Source organism: Xyrauchen texanus, chromosome 4, assembly GCF_025860055.1.
Source record: "Xyrauchen texanus isolate HMW12.3.18 chromosome 4, RBS_HiC_50CHRs, whole genome shotgun sequence".
NCBI lineage: Eukaryota > Metazoa > Chordata > Actinopteri > Cypriniformes > Catostomidae > Xyrauchen > Xyrauchen texanus.
In genome coordinates, this window is record NC_068279.1 from 55,933,627 (window position 1) to 55,954,643 (window position 21,017).

The 21,017-nt window shown below is 40.1% G+C and overlaps 1 protein-coding gene across 2 annotated transcripts in view; it reads left to right on the forward strand.

Moving 5' to 3' along the window:
- Window positions 1-21,017, forward strand: part of nup214 (nucleoporin 214) — a 67,122-nt gene that overhangs the window by 13,801 nt on the left and 32,304 nt on the right. The window contains exons 12-24 of one of the 2 annotated variants that reach the window (XM_052115638.1): window positions 5,614-6,052; window positions 6,132-6,274; window positions 12,650-12,744; window positions 12,828-12,908; window positions 13,015-13,164; window positions 15,474-15,632; window positions 15,903-16,003; window positions 16,091-16,273; window positions 17,113-17,198; window positions 17,366-17,466; window positions 17,575-17,806; window positions 18,243-18,404; window positions 20,289-20,391. In XM_052115638.1, coding sequence (XP_051971598.1) covers window positions 5,614-6,052; window positions 6,132-6,274; window positions 12,650-12,744; window positions 12,828-12,908; window positions 13,015-13,164; window positions 15,474-15,632; window positions 15,903-16,003; window positions 16,091-16,273; window positions 17,113-17,198; window positions 17,366-17,466; window positions 17,575-17,806; window positions 18,243-18,404; window positions 20,289-20,391 — 2,035 coding nt within the window. Of the gene's footprint in view, window positions 1-5,613; window positions 6,053-6,131; window positions 6,275-12,649; window positions 12,745-12,827; window positions 12,909-13,014; window positions 13,165-15,473; window positions 15,633-15,902; window positions 16,004-16,090; window positions 16,274-17,112; window positions 17,199-17,365; window positions 17,467-17,539; window positions 17,807-18,242; window positions 18,405-20,288; window positions 20,392-21,017 lie in introns of both variants that reach the window. The other variant, XM_052115632.1, reaches the window with a different exon arrangement.

Below are 21,017 nucleotides of genomic sequence, written 5' to 3' on the forward strand. Positions count from 1 at the left end.
TAGATGTCTAGTATGTCATTAATGCATTTGACAAATATGGTTGTCCAAGGTGATAAAATGAGAAATCCTCAAATATTTTGTTTAAAAACATGTCAGGTTCTAGGAAACAGGGCCGTCCCATGGCATATGCGACGATTCTCTAACTTTTTGACTCCAAGGACCCCCAATGTTGGAGAAAATATTGTAAGATGTATCTATTATAAGATGTTTCCTTAACTTGTCTAGAACTGTATATTCTTCATAAAAAGCAAGCTGTTGAAGAGTCATTAAATTTTGAGCATTTTCAGTAAGCCGAATTATAATCATTATTTACAAATTATAAAAATGTATCATATTTTAAATCATTTTAAGAGATCTTGAGGCCCCCTAGTGTGTCCTGACCCCCTTGTTGAGAGCCATTGGCCTAGGGTGCAAAATGACATCTGGGCGCCACAGGATAGAATTATTTTAACTTTTTCTGTCTGCAGTCCACACTCTCATGATGACTGTGCTCCCTCTACCACTGTGTTGAGAGAAATGTTCCACTAACATCCTTTCATTACTGATAAATGGTTACAGAGGGGGACCATACGTCGTTTTTTCCACCGTGATTTAAAAATTGGCTAAAAATGTCTGGGATATTTCTTTGTCTTAATATTGATGTACCCTCTACAGTTAAGACCATATAATACAGTGCATTTGACGTGTTCTTACTATGCCGTTGCGGTAGAGGGCGCACTCTTTCATAGTGCATTTTTACGTCCATCACTCGCTCCCGCCTGCTCTCTTTGTGCGAGCTGTAGTGTGTGTGTGTGTGTGTGTGTGTGTGCGTGCGCGAAAACGATCATCAGATTGCTCTGCAGCCACAAAAATCAACAACGTAAGTACACTTTTAAAAGTACGTTCCCCATCTCTGCGAAATATTAAATAGAACATCTGTTTTATCAGACTCACGCTTGCCAAGCATTGTCATTTTTTTACTGAAAATATAGACTATCACTATGTGTCAGGGAAATCAAAACTAATATTACTGATAAATATAGACCAAGTTACAAATGTTATAACTGGGGTTGTCAGATAATTGTAGTGCACCCTCTGTGACTTGTAAAGCTGGCACTTGTGTGTCAATGACAAATACAATTCAGAAAATAGCCTACTTAGTGAACAAAGCTTCAGCCAGAGGAGCATTTGTCATTAAAATCTGAGCACCGCAGGAGTACTGGAAATAGTGTTGTATAAAACTGATTTTTAATGGCATCTGATCTTTTATGTTTTATTTTATGGCCATAATTAAACATATTAATGTTACTGTTCATTAAATGTATTTAAAAAATACCATTGATGACTAAACCACAAAGAAGTCCAGGCATGTGCAGTTTTGAAACCACATTTCTTTGATTATTTTGCACAAAAAGTGACCGTAAAATATCTATCCGAATGTAAATTGCACTAACCTCAAAATACACCTACAGTTTATAGCACCTTTTTATTTATTTTTTGGCTTGTTCGTATTTAATGTTGTTGGTGAAATTGGGATCTTTGAAACCTCGCCTAGGCCACCACCACTTTTTATTTACAAGGTCGGCATGAATCTAATTTCTAAATGCATGGTATTTATCTTATTGTGAACAATTCATCCATGCAGATGAACCCCACCCCCTTTCTTATAAATGCCACAACCTTGCGTAGAGTTGAACGAAGGGTCAATCGCATGTTAGTGAAGATGGCAAGGTGTATTTTCATCTGTTTTCCTTCAAAGCTATTGTTCCTTAACCCAAACTTCCTTGGTTATGGGTCAGCTGGCTTGAATTTACATTTCGAATGAGGAGGAATAACAGCAAATTCACAGATGTGTTCAAGACATTACCCGCCTGAATTGCTGTGGTGATCACTAATGAATACAATGCTTCTGATGCCTCTGGAGTTTATTTCTATTTTGAATGCAGTTATCTTGGGATGCACAGCACGAGGAAGTGTTTTTTTCCTTTTACATTTAGTGTATTGTGATTCAAAGCTTTAAAATATGATTATCTTTTACTTACTCGTTTTTTAACGGCTAGAGCCTCTTCGTAAAAAGACCGGGGGGGTGTCCACTGCAAACTCGTATTCAAATCTGCCTCCATTCCACTATGCAATGCCCATATTTTCACAACCAATGGATAAACTCAAATCCCGCCCTACATTTTTTTTCTTGTTCGATAAGCTGTTTCACTCGGAAATTTGTCACAATACAGAAGTTAAGTCAGTCACAACTTCCATTTCATACTGACCTTTAAGCAGGGGTAGGGGACCTGTTTTCCATTAAGGTCCATTCGAGTATTTACAAAATTATTTGTGGGTCATACAATTGCTTGCAATTTCTGATTGTGGGTTGAATTTAATGGACACATTCCGTTACGTGCTCATGCACCAAGAAAAAACACAAAAAGGTTTGTCTATTTAAAGCATTTTGCGCTATCATTTAAAATTATTTTAAAACTTTATTTTAATGGATTTTATTTAATTAATTTTTTTCAGTAAATTCTATCAAGGCCATTTTTTTGCTTGTCAAATTATTTCTCAAATAGCTTTGCGGGCCAGGTAAAATGGTCTCGTGGACCTTATATGGCCCTAAAGGGCTTGACGTTCCCCACCCCTGATTTATAGACTTCAGAAATGTCATGTGGTGTAACCAAAAATAAAAAGTATTAAATAATATCCTTGCACCTTGAATACACGAGTGTACACAACGTTAATTTCAAAATGTGTGTGTATATATATATTTAAACACAGAAATGTCCGGAATTTTGGAATCAAGAACGTAAAAAATTGTCTCTGGGTTTTACACCAGGTGACCTGAACAAAATTTGCCTTTGCATAAAAAAGTCACAATATTTATATTGAATGATATGACAAAATAATATTTCAATTTTATAATATACAATTGTTTCACTGCTTAGTTTTCCCAAGAAATAATAATAAAAAAATAGTATTCTGCTTTTAATCAAGAATTTCAGCTTTTAATGAGACATTGATTTAGTTATTTATTTTTTACTTTTTCCAGATGGTTAAATCACATGTAGTGCTGGGCGATATGGCAAAAATATTATCACGATATTATTTTTCATATCATTCAGTATAGATATTTATCACGATATTCAATCACATTTGCAATTTTTTTTTTTTTTTACCAATGCGGTGGTGTCTGAGGGATCTTCTGTGAAAATATTACAATATTTTATTGCAGTTGGATATGAATGTTTAAGATGATCTGTTCATTTTTAATCATAATGAAGGTGTGTGTGTGTGTGTATATATATATATATATATATATATATATATATATACACACACATATATATACACACATACACACATTACAATTTTTTTCATATTTCTTTACATACAGATATCCAAGTATGGGGGCATAGAAGCCCCTGTGACTGAAGCATGATACTGTATGGGGGTTCAGGGGTATCTCCAGAGAGAGATCATCTGAATGGACCATTTTTCTATTTTCATTAAAGTGAGAGGCTACAAACTAGTATTTGTTTTGCCATTCATCCTTGTCAGAGATGATGGCATCTGAATAATTTCACAAAATTAGAACAGAAATCTATTTGTTTATTATTAAAGGCTTGCAACATGCTGATTAATAAAACTACATTTAGAAAGAAAGAACGTTTTGGTCTAAAAGCGCTCTGGAAACACGCACCTCATGTTTACTCACATGTGGTGAAAAGAGGAAGCGGTTGCGGACCGGGACAGGGCATCAGTGAAGTGTGTTTCAGTGCTAGAGAAAAATATTCAAGAATACAGCGCAGAAAGATCAGATATGATGTAACCGGTGCTGTTGTTTTGTCGCACTGCTCACTAGAGATGATGAGAGGGCGTAACCGTCGTCATGATGTCTTGCAGTCAAGATGGAATCAATCTGGGTTCCGGAACGCGGTGACCTGCGTAGCGGGGGCAATAGCATCTTCATACAAAGACACTCCCAAAGCTAGGGAACTGCTTGCCCCGCACTGCTGGCAATTTTACAATCCACCTCGCGAGCTTGACGCTCGACTTCATAGAAAGCAATTGACAACGCTCGCTCACATTCACTCACCAAGCACCAGTGTAAACATATGATAAGAAAGCCAAACTGCTAGCATTTTTAGCAACACGCTAGATGTCTAGATGTAGAACTAAATATCAAAAATTACTCAAAAGCTTATCGTCGATATGGAGTTTTTTTGCGTGATAAATATTGATATCGTTTTATCGCCCAGCCCTAATCACATTCCATTTTATTTAGATGTTAACAGGTATAAACCTCTGAAAAAAATTAAGAGACCACTGCAAACTTACCAGTTTCTCTGGATTTACTATTTATAGGAACGTGTTTGCGTAAAATGAACATTTATGTTTTCTACTGTCAACATTTCTCCCAAATTCCAAATGAAAATATTGTTATGTAGAGCATTTATTTGCAGAAAAAGACATCTGGCATTTTCAGACCTTGAATAATGCAAAGAAAACAAGTTCATATTCATTTTTGAACAACACAATACTAATGTTTTTGAACTTGGAAAGAGTTAATCAATATTTGCTGGAATAACCCTGATTTTCAATCACAGCTTTCATGTGTCTTGGCATGATCTCTACCAGTCTTTCACACTGATGTTGGGAGACTTTATGCCACTCCTGGAGCAAAAATTCAAGCAGTTCGGCTTTGTTTGATGACTTGTGGCCATCCATCTTCCTCTTGATCACATTGAGAGGTTTTCAATGGGGTTCAGGTCTGGAGATTGGACCGGCCATGACAGGGTCTTGATCCAGTGGTCCTCCATCCACACCTTGATTGACCAGGCTGTGTGGCATGGAGTATTGTCCTGCTGGAGAAACCAATCCTGCGAGTCAGGGAACACTGTCAGAACAGAAGGAAGCAAGTTTTCTCCCAGGATAACCTTGTATGTGGCTTGATTGATGCGTCCTTCACAAAGATAAATCTGCCCGATTCCAGCCTCGCTGAAGCACCCCCAGATCAGCACCGATCCTCCACCTGGTCGTCTAATGGTTAGACGGAGACCTGGAGAGGCCTTCAAGCCTCTCACACCCACGGTGAAATTTGGTGGAGGATCTGAGATGATCTTTTCTTTATTTTTGAGTGTTTACTTGACTTGAATAATTACTTAAGAACTTGAAACAATGTTTACTCAAATTATTTTATGTTCTGTTGGTATCAAAATGGTATAGAGAATTGCCAAATTGCTTTCATATGTAAACTTAATACTTTATAACTGAAATATAACCCAATCATTCTAAAATACATCAATTGAATCAAGAGCTTTAGAGTCAGAATCGAATCAGGATGTCTGTGCCTGTAACGTGCATCGAGCCAGATAAACAATGTGTGCAGAGTCAAATAGGCCTGAACCTTTTCTTGAAAATTATGATTGGGACAGTCAGTAGGGGTTCAGGTCTGCAGATCAGTCCAAATTGCTTTCATACCAGTTACCCTGTTTTCAAAGAGACTCATATAGTTCAACCAATTGAACGCCAAGCCCTGACGTCAAACAGACTCCGCTCTACATCGAAAGAAAAGGGCTTTAGTGAAGTGATTTGATGATTATTACCACTTGCACTGATCAAATGTTTCCTGTGTTTCAGAGATGACCTTCTCACCTCCTGCTCTGTCTGCAGCCACACCAGTCTTCTCATCTTTCCCAGCATCCTCTAACACAGCGCCACCCCCATCCACCTTTTCCTTCACGGCCCCGCCTCCAGCCGCCACCTCCTCTGTGATCCTGCCCTCTGCAGCAGCTCTGCCCGCAGCTTTCTCCTTCTCTCTGCCTCCTCTGGGCTCCTCAGCTCCTTCGGTCTTCCCCCTGAACTCCACAGCGGGCAGTTTCTCCTTCAGCGCTCCCAAAACCTCCTCAGACACTCTGGGAGCTTCGACCTTCTCCTTCAGTCCATCCTTGCTGAAGGAGGCAAGCGCTGCTCCCGTCTCCACTCCACAGCACCTTGCCACGGGGCCTCCCGTAATCAGCAGCTCAAAAACCCACGCAGAGCCTGCCACACTCCCCGTCAGAATAAACCTCACTGATAGGTGAGCGCACAAACCATCCAGTGCTCATTAAAGGGATCGTTTACCCAAACAATAATTTACTTGCACTGTGTGTTTGCAGGTTTTTCTCAGTGGAGACTCCAGCATCAGTCCCAGCTGCTGCCCAGCCGTTTTCTTCCACACCCAAACCATCATCATCAGCATCAGAGCCCAGCGGTCAGACAGCAGCACTGAACAACATCAGCAAACCAGCTGCTCCTGCAGGTACACACCTCACATCCCGACTGGTGCTCACATTTATATGTCCTAACCAGGCATGATGCGATATACTGTAGATTGTAGTGACAAGAAACGAGTAGAATAGAAATCAAGACACTGTCTACAATATGCCATGGCCGGTGACATCTACACGTGCCAGTTTTCAGTAGTACGGTATACCGCACTAATTATCATGCACGGTTGTGTTATTGTGGACACTTTAAAATACCATGAAAAAAAATCTAGATAATATCTTTGATTTGGCTGAACGCACCGTAGATTCAATCCACAAGTCAAGATTCACAACCAGGGACCAAAATGAATCGTTTATGACTCTCTCTATTAAAACTCTTCTTCTTTATATTATGTTAACTCATTTCTGTGCTTTTTTATATAGAGAGATTTATTAAAAAAAAATTCTGGAGCTGACCTGCAGGAAAAGATTTCCACTGTCTGTGCCCCTGTGTATATGTGTGACAATTATAAAAGACTTGGACTTTGAAATGTTCAAGGTTCTTTGGTGTTTAAAAGCACTTTTCATTAACAACAATAAAGATTATCTTTAAACCAGTTTGGTATTGTTATGCATTACTAATGCAGTATACCGCAATAAAAGCTTCAGTAAGTGTCACAATATGATAATTTGATACCGGAACATGCCTAGTTATCACAAAAGCTCACATTAACAGTGAAGAGATGGCTTGTTTTGCTTCACCTCATTCCGGCTGGTTACATTTTATGGGGGAGTTTTTTTTTTTTTTTTTTTTTAACAAATAAAATGTGTTTGCTTCATCCATTTGGATTAAAATGTCATGACTTTATTCACACAGGGCGTCTGAACACAAAACATTTTCTTAAAATGTTATTGGTTTTATTGAATTCTGTTATGTGCTTCCATGTACCGATAGTGGATTATGCTGAATCCGATAACTAAGGTGGTGGAAAAGGCTGATAACCAATCAAATGGCCAATTTTGTTAAAAAATGTCTTCGTCTTTCCTTACTATGATGGGCATAGACATAAACTGCATCTGGGAACTAGAAAAATGAAGTTTTGGTTCATAATGCTAGACTCTTTAACTATAAACACACCTGAAACACACTGGGGACTCTTATTTGCTATTACCAATGCGCTATAGTTAAGTAAGCTTTTTAAACTAACTCTCTCTCTCTGTCATATATATATATATATGGCCTACATAATTTACAAGTATATAAGGCTAAATGAAATATTCTGTGTGTGATCCTGCTGATTAAGTACAGTCATCTCTTTGAATTTCTGAATGCAAATGAAAGAGCAGATTCTAGAACAGATTTTACACCAAAGGAAAACTGATTGCTTGGTCCATAATAATTATGAATAGTTCCCCTGTTCATGTCCATAGTTTTAAAGTGATATTTGTAACTAGATCACAGGTAGTCACTGGAAAAACCAAGCATGGCTCCTCGCTACAATAATAAGTAACTTAAACAAAAACTATTGCGTATTTGTTGTGAAATGACAAACTATACATTTAAAACAAAATAGAAACTTTTTGAAACTGACGTAATTGTAACAGAAATGTATTATTTAATAGAACTATATAAACAATATACAAATATTTATTATGAATTTAATTGCACATTTGTCAAAATAGCATTGTTTACACGGTATGTTTTATTATAGTAAATTCAAGGTGCAATTTTCTTATGATGTGGATTGTACAGCCTTATAATTTATGTTCTGGTCGGTTGTTGTGTATAATGTTGTGCCAATAAACATAGTTTTAAACTCTTTAAATCACCAAGGCAAGAGACACTAAGGGTTTTCGTAGGGTTTTCCCACAGCCAAATTAAAATGAGTTTCACGTTGTATGCCACGTTTCTCACAGCACGGTTTATAATAATATGCGCTGCTTGTGTGAGACTGCTCTGTGCTGTCGCTGGTGTTTATTGTGCTGGCTGATAATTGATCCGTGTAGTGGCTAGTGTTGTCACGGTACCAACATTTCACGGTACTCTATACCATTTTTGGTACCAAAGCAAAAACAGGTTACTAAACAACACTCTTTTATTAACAAAGTATTTTTGAACACTTATATAAGATTTGCTTCAACTTTTGCAACTTTTAATTTAAGTTTTTAGCAAGTACTAAAAAAAAAACTGAAATAAACAAGCATACAATAGAATTAATAAAAAACTATTTCAAAACTAATGTGCAAAGTGCTCTCTTATTAATAAACCTGCATATTGCCATTTTTCTTCATGATAAGAAATGCACAGTGACATATATATTATGATTAAAAAGTCGCGTTCTAATCTAATTTCCATTCCTGGCTTTTTCCACTTTTCTTTTTAACATGATTCAGTTGAGACTCCGCAGCAGCTTTGCTTGTTGCCATCTTTTGCTTGTTGTGAGCGTTCCCGACTCTGCATGGGTACCGGGTAGACCCGGTACTCAGTACTCCAGTACCTTCAGAAATTCTGGTATCGTAAAAAAAATTTGGTTACAGTACTGACTTGGTACCGGAGTACTGGTATTTTTGACAACACTAGTAGTGGCTAGTGCTTTTACTTTCTGTTTTTTCTCATATGAAATGGAAACAGACACAACGCGTGTAATCAAAGCCTTTGATGGGCTGCTATACGATGATATCAATGTGAATATATGGTGGGGTTCCTATCGCATCGTTCAGGTGTCCCATTTGACCGCACAACTGACTGGTGCTGGCAAGTGTTGCGTTGCGTCACTTTTCATCTGCAACTGGACCAGTGAGTGACACTGTCACAGATAAACAATTTTTTTTTTTTTCCTACTCACAACAAATTGTGGCTCCTTTCAGGACACTCAAGGACCCCTTACATGTACATTAAAATCCACAAACAATAATTGCATTACATTATCTAACATGATAAAAGAAACTAATACAAAATACACTTAAGACCAAGAAATGCATTTCTTAAAAAATCTGAAATAAGATAACCTAAAATAATGGGTTTTGAGATGTGATTTAAAAGTTAGCAGAGTAGGGCTATTTTGTAAATCTTGTGGTAGAGAATTCCAAAGACAAAGAGCAGTATAACTAAAAGCTCTAGACCCCATAGTAGTCAAATGTATAGAGGGTACAGTAAGAGTAAGGGAAGAAGATCTAAGGGATCGCTTTGGTGAGTAAACATGAAGATCACATAGATATGAAGGTGCTATATTATGAAGAGCCTTGTAAGTAAAAAGTAAAATCTTAAATTCTATCCGGTTTTTGACTGGCAGCCAGTGAAGTTTTTTGAGTACCGGAGAAATGTGCTCTATTGAAGGTGTTCACATAATGATCCGAGCCACAGAATTTTGGACCTTTTGAAGTTTGTGCAGAAGTTTTTGTGGGACACTGCTAAGAAGAGAATTGCAATAGTCTATACGAGATGTGACTAACGCATGTACAAGGACAGCAGTGCCATTAGCCGTTAGAGATGGTTGAAGGAGATTTATGTTACGTAAATGATAGTACGCTGACCGAATAATGTTGTTTATATGTGCTTCAAATGTTGAGTACCAGCTAATATGACACCCAGACTCTTAACATGAACTGAGGGGAAAACAACAGAATTTTCGATAGTCAATGTAAAGTTCAATTTTTCAATTTAGATTTGGTGCCCATTAGTAGGATCTCAGTTTTGTCGCTGTTAAGTTTAAGAAAATGACATGTTAACCATGATTTAATTTCTGTTAAACAAGCCAATAGTGACAGAGGCTGTATAATTGAATTTGGCTTGGAGGACAAATACAGCTGGGTGTCATCATCATAACAATGGAAATTGATTCCAAATTTATGAAAAAGATGTCCTAAATGTAAAAGGTAAATAATAAACAAAAGAGAGCCCAAGACTGAGCCCTGAGGAACACCAGTAATAATCCCTGAGGTCTGTGATCTAAAACTTTTCATTTGAACAAATTGTGTTCGACCAGATAGGTACCGTGCATCCGGAAAGTATTCACAGCGCTTCTTTTTTTTCCACATTTTGCCTTATTTTCCATATTTTGCCTAAAATGGATTAAATTCATTATTTTTCTCAAAATTCTACAAACAATACCCCATAATGACAATGTGAAAGAAGTTTGTTTGAAATCTTTGAAAACATATTGATCTCAAGAAGAATGGGAGAAACTGCCCAAAAATAGGTGTCCTAAGCTTGTTGCATCGTACTCAAAAAGACTTGAGGCTGTAATTGGTGCCAAAGGTGCTTCAACAAAGCATTGAGCCAAGGCTGTGAATGCTTATGTACATGTGATTTATTTAAATTTTTTTCGTTTTTATTTTTAATAGATTTGCAAAGATTTCAGACAAAAAAAATTTCACGTTATCATTATGGGGTATTGTTTGTAGAATTTTGAGGAAAATAATGAATTTAATCCATTTTGGAATAAGGCTGTAACATAACAAAATGTGGAAAAAGTGAAGCGCTGTGAATACTTTCCATATGCACTGTATGATCTAAACCAAGTCAAAGGAATACCAGTAAGACCAATGAAAGCCAATATCTCCAGTAGAACTGAAACTGTAAAGCAGCACTTAAATCACGAAAAACAAGTATTGAAAGAAGTCCAGAATCTGCAGCCATCAATAGATCATTGGTAACTCTAATTAGTGCAGTCTCTGTGCTGTGAAATGGGCGATAGCCAGACTAAAATAGTTCATATAAGTTATTATCTACAAGATGAGCATGTACCTGCTGAGCAACTATTTTTTCTAACAATTTGGAAAGGAAAGGTAAATTAGAGATGGGCCAGAAATTTCCTGGATTATTATAATCTGCACCAGGTTTCTTAAGTATAGGGGTAATAGCAGCTACTTTAAGAGATGAAGGAATAGTACCAGTAATAAGAGAAGAATGTATCATTTTGAGTTATTATCGGTAACAAAGAAGGTAAGCAAAAACTGACCAAATGTGTAGGAATGGGATCTAACTGACAAGCAGTAGATTTATATTTTTGAACACACTTAGTTATCTCATCTAAAGTAGGCAGATAGAAACTAGAGAGAGTAATTAAAGACGAATCTAAGTGAACAGAATAAAATGCACTACATGCCCCATCATTTTGTGTTATCAATTGTTGGAGAATATTTTCAATTTTATCATTAAAATGAGCCATAAAAGTATCACATAAAACAGCAGAGTGCAGGTGGTGTTAGAATATTATTCACTGTGGAGAACAATGTTCTTGTATTGCCTTCTTCCGCATTAATTCAATCAGTATAATATTTAGATTTAGTTGTGGAAAGGGCTTCATTATACTGTCAAATGTAAATGTTCCAGTTGTCGACCTTTTGCTTTTAATTGACGCAATTCTTGATTAAACCAGGGAGCAGTATGAACAAATGACACAGTCCGTGTTCTCACAGGAGCAACAGCATCCAAAATATTCTGTATTTAATCATTATAGTGAAGAACCAGTTCATCCAGACTAGTTAGCTCATCTGTTCTTGGAAGGTTGTCAAGTTCATTAGAAAATGCTGATAAATCAATATTCTTAATTTTACCAAAATTTGTGATCAGATATCGACAGGTCAAGTGCATTAATATTAAATGGTGTTATTCCAGAACAGCAAAAAGATCAACTGTATGACCCTTAATGTGAGTTGGAAAATCATTTAATTGTTTCAGTTCAAAGCCGTCTAAACATGATAAAAATATATTGTGTATCAGTGTTGGTTACCTTATCAACATGTATGTTAAAATCACCAACCATGATCACATTTGAAGTAATTGAACATAGTAAAGTTAAAAAAGATGAAAGTTCCGTTAAAAAGCTATTGTTTACCTTAGGAGGGTGATATATAGTAGTTACTGGCCCATTGACTTGTAAAGCCATTGATTCAAATGAGGCATAAGAAGGTACAGATATATTAGACACTTTCCATTTCTCATTATAAAGCATTGCAAGACCACCCCTCGACCAGAAACACGTGGTTGACAGGTACAGACAAAACCCCTAGGAATTGATTGATTAAACTGTAAAAAGTCATTTTGTTGCTGCCAAGTTTCAGTTAGACAAAGAAAGTCAAATTTATGATCATTCAGTAGATCATATACTAATGGTCCTTTGTTGTTAATTGAGCGGATGTTGAATAATCCAAAAGTAAGTGTATCCTGACCAGTTCTAGTGATAGTTGATCTGTCTAGATCAGATAGCACAGTGTGGTCAACAGTTCGTGCCGATTTCCTAATAGGACACGATGAATATAATATAGTAATAGTAATATCTTGTAATAGTAAATGAAAAATGAGTATAATTTTTGGCCAGGAATACAAATGAGCACAAGGGTTAAGACACAGTGTAAACCTCAAATAGTTTATTTAATTTATTTTGTGACCTCAACTAGTGTCAATTGTTGTTGTATTTTTGTAGTGATTTCACGGCCCGCTCAGATCACCGTTCCTCCAGCTGCTGAGCAGAAAACATCTGCAGTCCTCCCACCTGCATCCAGCACTGCATCTGCGCAGGTACATCACTTTTACATGTTCGTGTTCCTGTGTTTTCATAGCTGTGGTCTTCTCAGTGTGTGTGTGTGTGTGTGTGTGTTTAGGCCATGTCTGTGAAAGCTCTGGAGAAACATCTACAGCAGAAGAAAGACTCTGATCCTGTCATGACTGGAATCTTGGAGGAGGTACAGACCGTTCTTAATCATGTTTACACCGTGACATCTGTGAAATAAGCCAGTGTTGATTAGTTTGTTTTACTGGTGTGTTGTGACTGTTCTGTTGTCTGTTCAGATCGGACACTTCCACAAAGAGTTGGACGAGCTGAAGTCTCGCTATAGGAATGCCGATTTCAGGGTGGGCAGCACAGATGAGATGAGAGATCTGAGGAAAGACTCTGAGAACCTGCATGACTTTACACTGGAGATCAAAGACACCACTGAGGTACAACTCTATGAATCCCCTTAGAGGACAAGGAGGGAATTTATTTTAATATTTATTTCAATATATTGTATTATCATAGTTTTGGTTTTCCTGTATTATTACTATGGTTTAACAAAAAATGACATGGTTAAAACATATCGTGTGGTAACGCAAAATGTGTGTCTATAGGAACACAAAACATATCGCAAGGGAATGCAAAACGTTTCGCAATGGGGACGCAAAAAGTATTGTGAGGGAGCCAAAACTTATTGTGATAGGGATGCAAAACATATCACTATAGGGGTTCAAAATGTATCATGATAGGGCAATAAAATGTGTTGTCTTGGGCAATTAAATTGTTTTTTGATCAGATGCGAAACGTATCATGATTCGACTGTAAAACGTATCGCAATGGTAACGCAATAAGTACAGCCATAGAGCCACAAAATGTATCGCAATAAGGCCGCTAAACATATCATGATGGGAACACAAAAAGTATCACAAAGGAGCTCATAAGGTATCGCGATAGGGATTCAAAACGTATCGTGATGGAGATTTAAAATAAATCATGCTGAAAAGTGAAACGTATCACGAGGGGAACGCAAATCATGTCTCTATGGGAACATCAGCATTGGGGCACAAAACGTATCGCGATGGGAACACTGTAAAACAGTTAAAGGATGGGCAAGGAGGAGGCGAGAACCAGCTTGTCAACATAAATAATAATTTAATAAGAACCTTAAAACACAACATAAACAAACACACAAGCGGACATGCCCGTAATTCTCTCTCTCGAACAATCGTCACCGGCCGCCTTTATCCCTCGCGCGCCTCATCAGGCCGATTGGGGACCGGGCGCGCGATATTCCGACCTGGCCCCGCCCCCCTCTGCTCCACATTCCTCCCGGCGTTATCTCAGGCCGGGATGCCACCGGCATGACTTACACCCCCCCATCCCTGGGGCGGGGTGTATCTCGCGTGGTCATCCCCGCCTTCCTCGCCCTGGGAGGAGACAGAAGGGGACAAACAACAACAAAATAGGCGAGGGAAAAGGCCAACACGGTGCGAAAGGGAGAGAGAGAGAAGAGAGAGAAAAAGCTCACTCACCGGTTCTCTGATGTACCGTCGCGTGGTCCTCGAACACTCCTCCACACTCAGGCGGACGACGGCCACTCCAACCCTGGGCGAACCGGAGTGAAACCTTCGACCCCCAGTGGGCAGAACGCGCCTCCGCTTTCCTGGCAGCAAATGGGGACACTCCTCCGCCCCTGGCAGCGGCCCTACCGCTCCGGGCGGTCGGAGAGTTTCTTCCCTCCTCCCCTCGCGGACGGCGGTCTCCCTCGACCCCTCTGCGTCTCTGGGGACGGCAGGGCACTCCTCCGCCCCCGGCAGCGGCTCCCTCGCTCCAGGCAGTCGGGGTATCCCGTCCCCACTTGCCCCGCGGACGACGGCCGTTCCCCGCATCCGGGCGGTCGGGCTACTCCGTCACCCGGCAGATGGCAGCGCCGCTCCCCAGGGTGGATGGCAGTGTCGAGGACTCTGCGATGGGCATCCCTCCTCCCTCCCGGGTTTCAGCACCAATGTAAAACAGTTAAAGGATGGGCAAGGAGGAGACGAGAACCGGCTTGTCAACATAAATAATAATTTAATAAGAAACTTAAAACACAACATAAACCAACACACAAACGGAGATGCCCGTAATTCTCTCTCTCTCGAACAATCGTCACCGGCCGACTTTATCCCTCGCGCGCCTCATCAGGCCGATTGGGGACCGGGTGCGCGATATTCCGACCCGGCCCCGCCCCCCTCCACTCCACAAACACAAAGCATATTGTGATGGTAGATTAAAACGAATCGTGATGGGAGATTGAAAAGTGAAACGTATCACGAGGGGAACGCAAATCATGTCGCTATGGGAACACAAAACATCAGCATTGGGGCATAAAACGTATCGCGATGGGGTGCAAAACATATCATGATTGGGACGCAAAATGCATCGTGATAGGAACGCAAAACTATTTCACAAAGTGAATGACCTCACTGTCCTCTTAAGGGCTCTGTTGAATTTGCACACATTACACGAACCACAAAATAGCAAATGTACCTTAGCATTACCATGATTTTGTATATGCCACCATGATATAGCTATTGTTTTTTATTGCTATGATATTACCTTCTGATACAATAACTGTAACTTGGTGTCACCACACTACTTTTTTAACAAGAATAATGAATGTAAATGAATCTATATTGGCCATTAACTTCTGTATATGTTGTTCTAGTTCTCAATATGAGGTTATGTTGGTCATTATTTCATTCTTTGCCTGCAGTCTCTGCATGGAGACATCAGCGTGCTGAAGACCAGTCTGCTGGAGGGTTTTGCTGGTGCTGAAGAAGCCAGAGGTCAGAATGAACTCAACAGAGATAAAGATTACCTTCAGCTGCTTTACAAGAAACCACTGGACCCTCGCAGAGAGGAACAACTCAAGGTTCAATCACATCACACAGACGTCCCCTGAAACACACCCTGAACAATACTGTAGTACAACAATATTCCAGGTTTTTTTTTTACACATTACATACAGACCCTTTACATAAAGGTGGATGAACTTCTGTTACTGGTGTAATTCCTGTGGAATTTAGCCCAGTGCAAACCTAGCATTAAGGATTGTTGGAATTATTTACTTTAGTATTTGATTGCATGCCACAGATGTTCCTTCAACTATACTGAAAGCTAAAAGTGTGTTTTTTGTAAACAGGAGATCCAGCGGTTGTACCAGTATGTGAAGTTTGCCATGGAGGACGTGAATGATGTTTTAGATCTGGAGTGGGAGAAACATCTGGAGAAGACGCAGCAGAGGTGAGCACCTGGGATCCTGTCTCACTTCAGTTCTGTCTGACACTCACTCGATGATGTGAGTGTGACTGTCAGTTTGTGTTTCTGCAGGCATATGATCGTGCCTGAGAGAGAAGCGCTGTTCACTGCACTCACTAATAACCTGGACATCATTAACCAGCAGAAACAGCGTTTAGATCAGCTGACCAGTGACTTGCACAAACTCAAACTCTACAGACGTACAGCAGTGTGGAGTTACCCCAGCCAGACCCCTTCAACACCCACAGAACAGAGGTGAGTCTGCCCAACTGCACCAACCTCGCTTTAGCTGTCATTGTATCTACATACACAGGATTACTCTGTCTTCCTGACACCACCCAAGCACAATGACATGCCATGAAATTGTATGAGATAATCATGGGCTGTTTTATTTTTTTTATACAAAAATCTCTAGAATGCATCAATACTTTTCGGGCAGAAAAAGAACAAGACAATCTGTCCAAATACAGTCGAGTTTCAGCATCTTTGGTGTTTGGCCTCTTATGATACATTTCAGAGCTTTATAGATATACACATACACATTTCTAAATTCCTGAAACTAGAAATGGGTTTTGCACTAACTGAAGTGTATTTTTGAAAGGTACATTTCTAGTTTCAACATTATTTGCACTTCAGACCTTCATTTTGTTAGACAAGAAAAATTAACTTCGTACCATGTTACCCACATTTGGTTTTTGAACATTGAATATGGGTAAAATGTAACAATTTATGCATGGAGCCACATTGCGAGCCCCATATGTTTGCGGTTTAACCATATAGGGCCTTAAAAATTAAGATATAAAAAGTAAAGTTTGTTCTGAACCAGAATCTAAAAGGATACTGTTCTGGAGTTATAGTCACTCCAACTTTCAAAAAAACAGAGTAAACTCACACCATTGGCATATAATGCAACAAGAGGTGCTGAAGTCAACAGATTTTAGAAACCTATCTCTGTGTAAAAATAAAATCATGACTTTCTAAGGTTATTTTTTTGTCCAGTAGTTTTGCTCCAAAATCATTAGCAAAATGTCATTTTGATCCCCCTCTACAAAATGATAAAAAGCTAAACGAATGATTGTTGTGTTATTTTGTAGTCTGGACAGTGAGCTGGAGAGTTTGAAAGACGCTCTTCTGAAGGCCAGTCTGGATACAGCACCCAAAGCTCCTGCCAAATCACCATGTGAGATCATTTAAACTTCATCACAGGCATATTTCAATCAGTAATATCGCCTCAGACTCAGAAAATACTGAAGTGTAACAGTGTATATAGTCTGAATATGTTATTGAGTAGGTCTTTTGTGAATCTGATCTTGTGTGCCGTCCTCTGATGTCACTGTCTGTGTGCAGCTAAGATGACTTCAGCCAAGCAGTCTCAACTGAGGAACTTCCTGTCAAAGAGACAGACTCCACCGGTGCGGTCTACAGCTCCTGGTACAGAACCTCAGTTGGTATTTGTCAGTGTAAATGTCTCTCATGTGTGATCATACATCAGGAATCTCTCACTCTCTGTCTCTCTGTTAGTGAATCTGTCTCGCTCAGCGTTCCTGTCCCCTCAGTTCTATGAAGATCTGGATGAGGTGAGCTCCAGCTCATCTCTCTCTCAGCCTCTGGAGCCCGACGTCATACTGGCGGTGGTGGAGGAAGAGGAGGAGCCGGGGCCCTTCCCAGTGCTGTCTTTCCCATGTCACCCAGCGGTGGTGCGCACGCCCTCCATACAGCCGGGCTTCAGTATGCAGTCCTCTCCATTCAGCAGAATCCAGACTGGCACCATACCAGTCATCAGTCCTGGTGAGACACACACATGAATAATTTCAGTTTTATTTAAACCTAAATTTGATATCAAACAGCAAAGGTGTAATCTAAATGATTGCGCTCTCTTTTGCTGTCACAAATGGTTTGAACAACGCGGATGTGCCCGCTTACTCGCTCAGTGAAGTCTTTGAAGTTTAACGTAGACTCGCTTGCATAAAAAACCTTGTCCGACGCTTTTGTGAAATGAAAGCATGGCCGTGACTTTAAGTTTTTTTTGTCATGAAAATATCAATGCAAATAAATCTCGATGTTCCTGAAAATTGGTGAATTATGCAGATGTCCAATAGTGCAGAATTGATTTTGTTGGATGATACATCAGTGCATTATTATATTTCGATATGTTTTTAACAGATTGTCACCAAAAACAAGCCTATTCCAGGTGATTGAATGATGTGTGTTGAATGTGTTGCAGCTCCTAAGATAAACATGGACAGTGCCGACAGCACGGCGTTCGCCACTAAAACAGTGAAACATGGAGCCCCGCCCACTGAGAAGACCACGCCCATCTTTATCCCCGCCCCTCAGGCTGCAGGAAGAGCCGCCCTCAGTAGACACATAACCAGCCAGATACCAGGTAGAAACAAACACTGGATCATAAGTATTTTATGTGTTTGTGACACTAAACCTCTCTGCTGCGTGTTGAATGATCAGTTTATTTTGTTAAAATGACCGTCTGACTGAACATTTCTTTTTTTCTTGAGTGTTAAGTTCATACTGGATAAAATTTTGAAAGTCTCGACTGCACAAAAGCCCAAATTTTCCACCATTATTGCCCTGGAAAAATACACCATTAAACACATGACAGGGTTGGAGAGTTACTAAATGCATGTAATGGCATTATGTATTTAAAAACAAAGAATAATTGAGTTGCCTCTCTCCCGGATGATCTTAATAAATGTTATGCTCGTTTCGAGGCTGACACAACAGATGATGGTTCACTCTCCATCTCTGTTGCGGATGTAAACCGATCCTTCAGACGGGAGAACATCCGTAAAGCCTTGGGTCCAGACGGCATTCCGGGCCGCGTCATCAGAGCGTGCGCGAACCAACTGGCTGGTGTTTTTACGGACATTTTCAACCTGTCTCTCTCCCCTGTACAAAAGCAATCCAAAATCACTTGCTTAAATGTCTGGCATCCTGTTGCTCTGACCCCCATCATCAGCAAATGCTTTGAGAGGTTAATCACAGATTACATCTGCTCTGTGCTTCCCACGTCTTTGGACCCATTGCAGTTTGCCTACCGCAACAACCGCTCCACTGATGATGCCATTGCATCTACACTACACACTGCTCTCTCCCATCTGGAAAAAAGGAACACATATGAGAGAATGCTGTTTGTAGACTACAGCTCAGCATTCAACACCATAGTGCCCTCCAAGCTTGATGTGAAACTCCGGGCTTAAACAGCTCACTGTGCAGTTGGATACTGGACGTCCTGTCAGGCAGACGTCAGGTGGTTAGAATGGGCAGCAACATCTCCTCATCACTGACCCTCAACACTGGAGCCCCGCAGGGCTGTGTTCTCAGCCCCCTACTGTATTCCCTATACACGCATGACTGTGTGGCAACACATAGCTCCAATGTCATCATTAAGTTTGCTGACGATACGACGGTGGTAGGTCTGATCACTGACAATGATGAAACGGCCTACAGAGAGGAGGTGCATACTCTGACACGCTGGTGTCAGGAGCACAACCTCTCCCTCAACGTCAGTAAAACCAAGGAGCTTGTAGTGGACTTCAGGAAGAAAGATGGAGAACACAGCCCCAACACCATTAATGGAGCACCGGTGGGGAGAGGCAGCAGCTTCAAGTTGCTCAGTGTCCACATCACTGAGGAACTCACAGTGTCTCGTCACTGTCATGACTGCTATGTTACTCGGAACTGCACACAAGACTTTCACCTACTGTTGCAATTGTGTACAAGGTAGTGTGACAAAGTGATTTGATTTGATAACCCTTAATTTTAATGTAAAACTTCTAAAGTAGATGAAGAAGAAACCTTAAGAAGAACTCCTCTTTGTCCTCTGGATGGCATACGTACGTGTGAAGGGTGCAGTGCATCATCTGTACTCCAGGGGGCGACAGAGACTTCATCATATTTGCAACATTCCTGCTGTTCTATTTTTCTTTAAACTGACAAAACGTTTTCTCTCTTTCTTTTTTATATACCCATGAAAGGTGCAATAGGTCATTGAAATGCTTGCAAAAGATCAAGTATTCATGTTCCCTCAGTATGCTATTGTTTCTTGCTCGTATTGCTTTAGCAGTGACTATAATCATAGAACCACATGACATCAAATGTATTATCACTTTTCATAATTTTGTATTTCCCTTAATTGTGTTGGGTTAATTCATGACATATTATGTAAAGGGTGCTGCACTGGGTAACTCTTGAGAGCTGTATTGAGCGATCATTTTTAACTGTCAACCTGTCACGTGTTTTTGTTGTTCATCAGGAGCGTCTCTGACAGAGTCCACACTGAAGACGGTTCTTCAGGTGGTGAACACTCAGGAACTGGAGGATAAAGTTCCTCCCATCCCTGTGTCCAGCATCATCAGGTGAGAGAGCCAGCGCTTGAGGGATGTGTATTATATTTAGTGTATTATATTGAGTCAAAATGAAAGCAAGTAAGCATTGGGGACAAGTGCAGAAAACATCAGTTACTTGATTCTGTCACTTATAGAGAATGATTCTCATTGCAGAACTGTATCTATCCTTACCGATATGAATTTGTGGAGCGGTAGTGTAGCGATTAGCGCGCTGCTCTACGAACCTGCCGACCTGAGTTCGATTCCCGCTCATGGCCAACACCAGTGACTATTATCTGAACCGGTCCCGGGCCTCCCCTAGGTCGACTAAAATGAGTACCTGGTGCGGTGTGTAAAAAAACATTGCCACTGGGGAGACAAAGGCGGTCGGGCGTGGTGCTGGCCACCCCCTCGTGTACCGTTCTGGCCTTCATAGGTGCTCGCTAACAGCACTTGCCCCTACAGTCTGTTAAGGCTAAATGGGGGATCTTTTTGTGTGTGTGTGTGTGTGTGTCAGTCCGGTCTCTGAGTATTGAGGAGTCTGATGGCTTGGGGGAAGAAGCTGTTACACAGTCTGGTTGTGAGGGCCCAAATGCTTCGGGTGAAGAGTTTGTGTGAGGGGTGTGTGGGGTCATCCACAATGCTGTTTGCTTTGC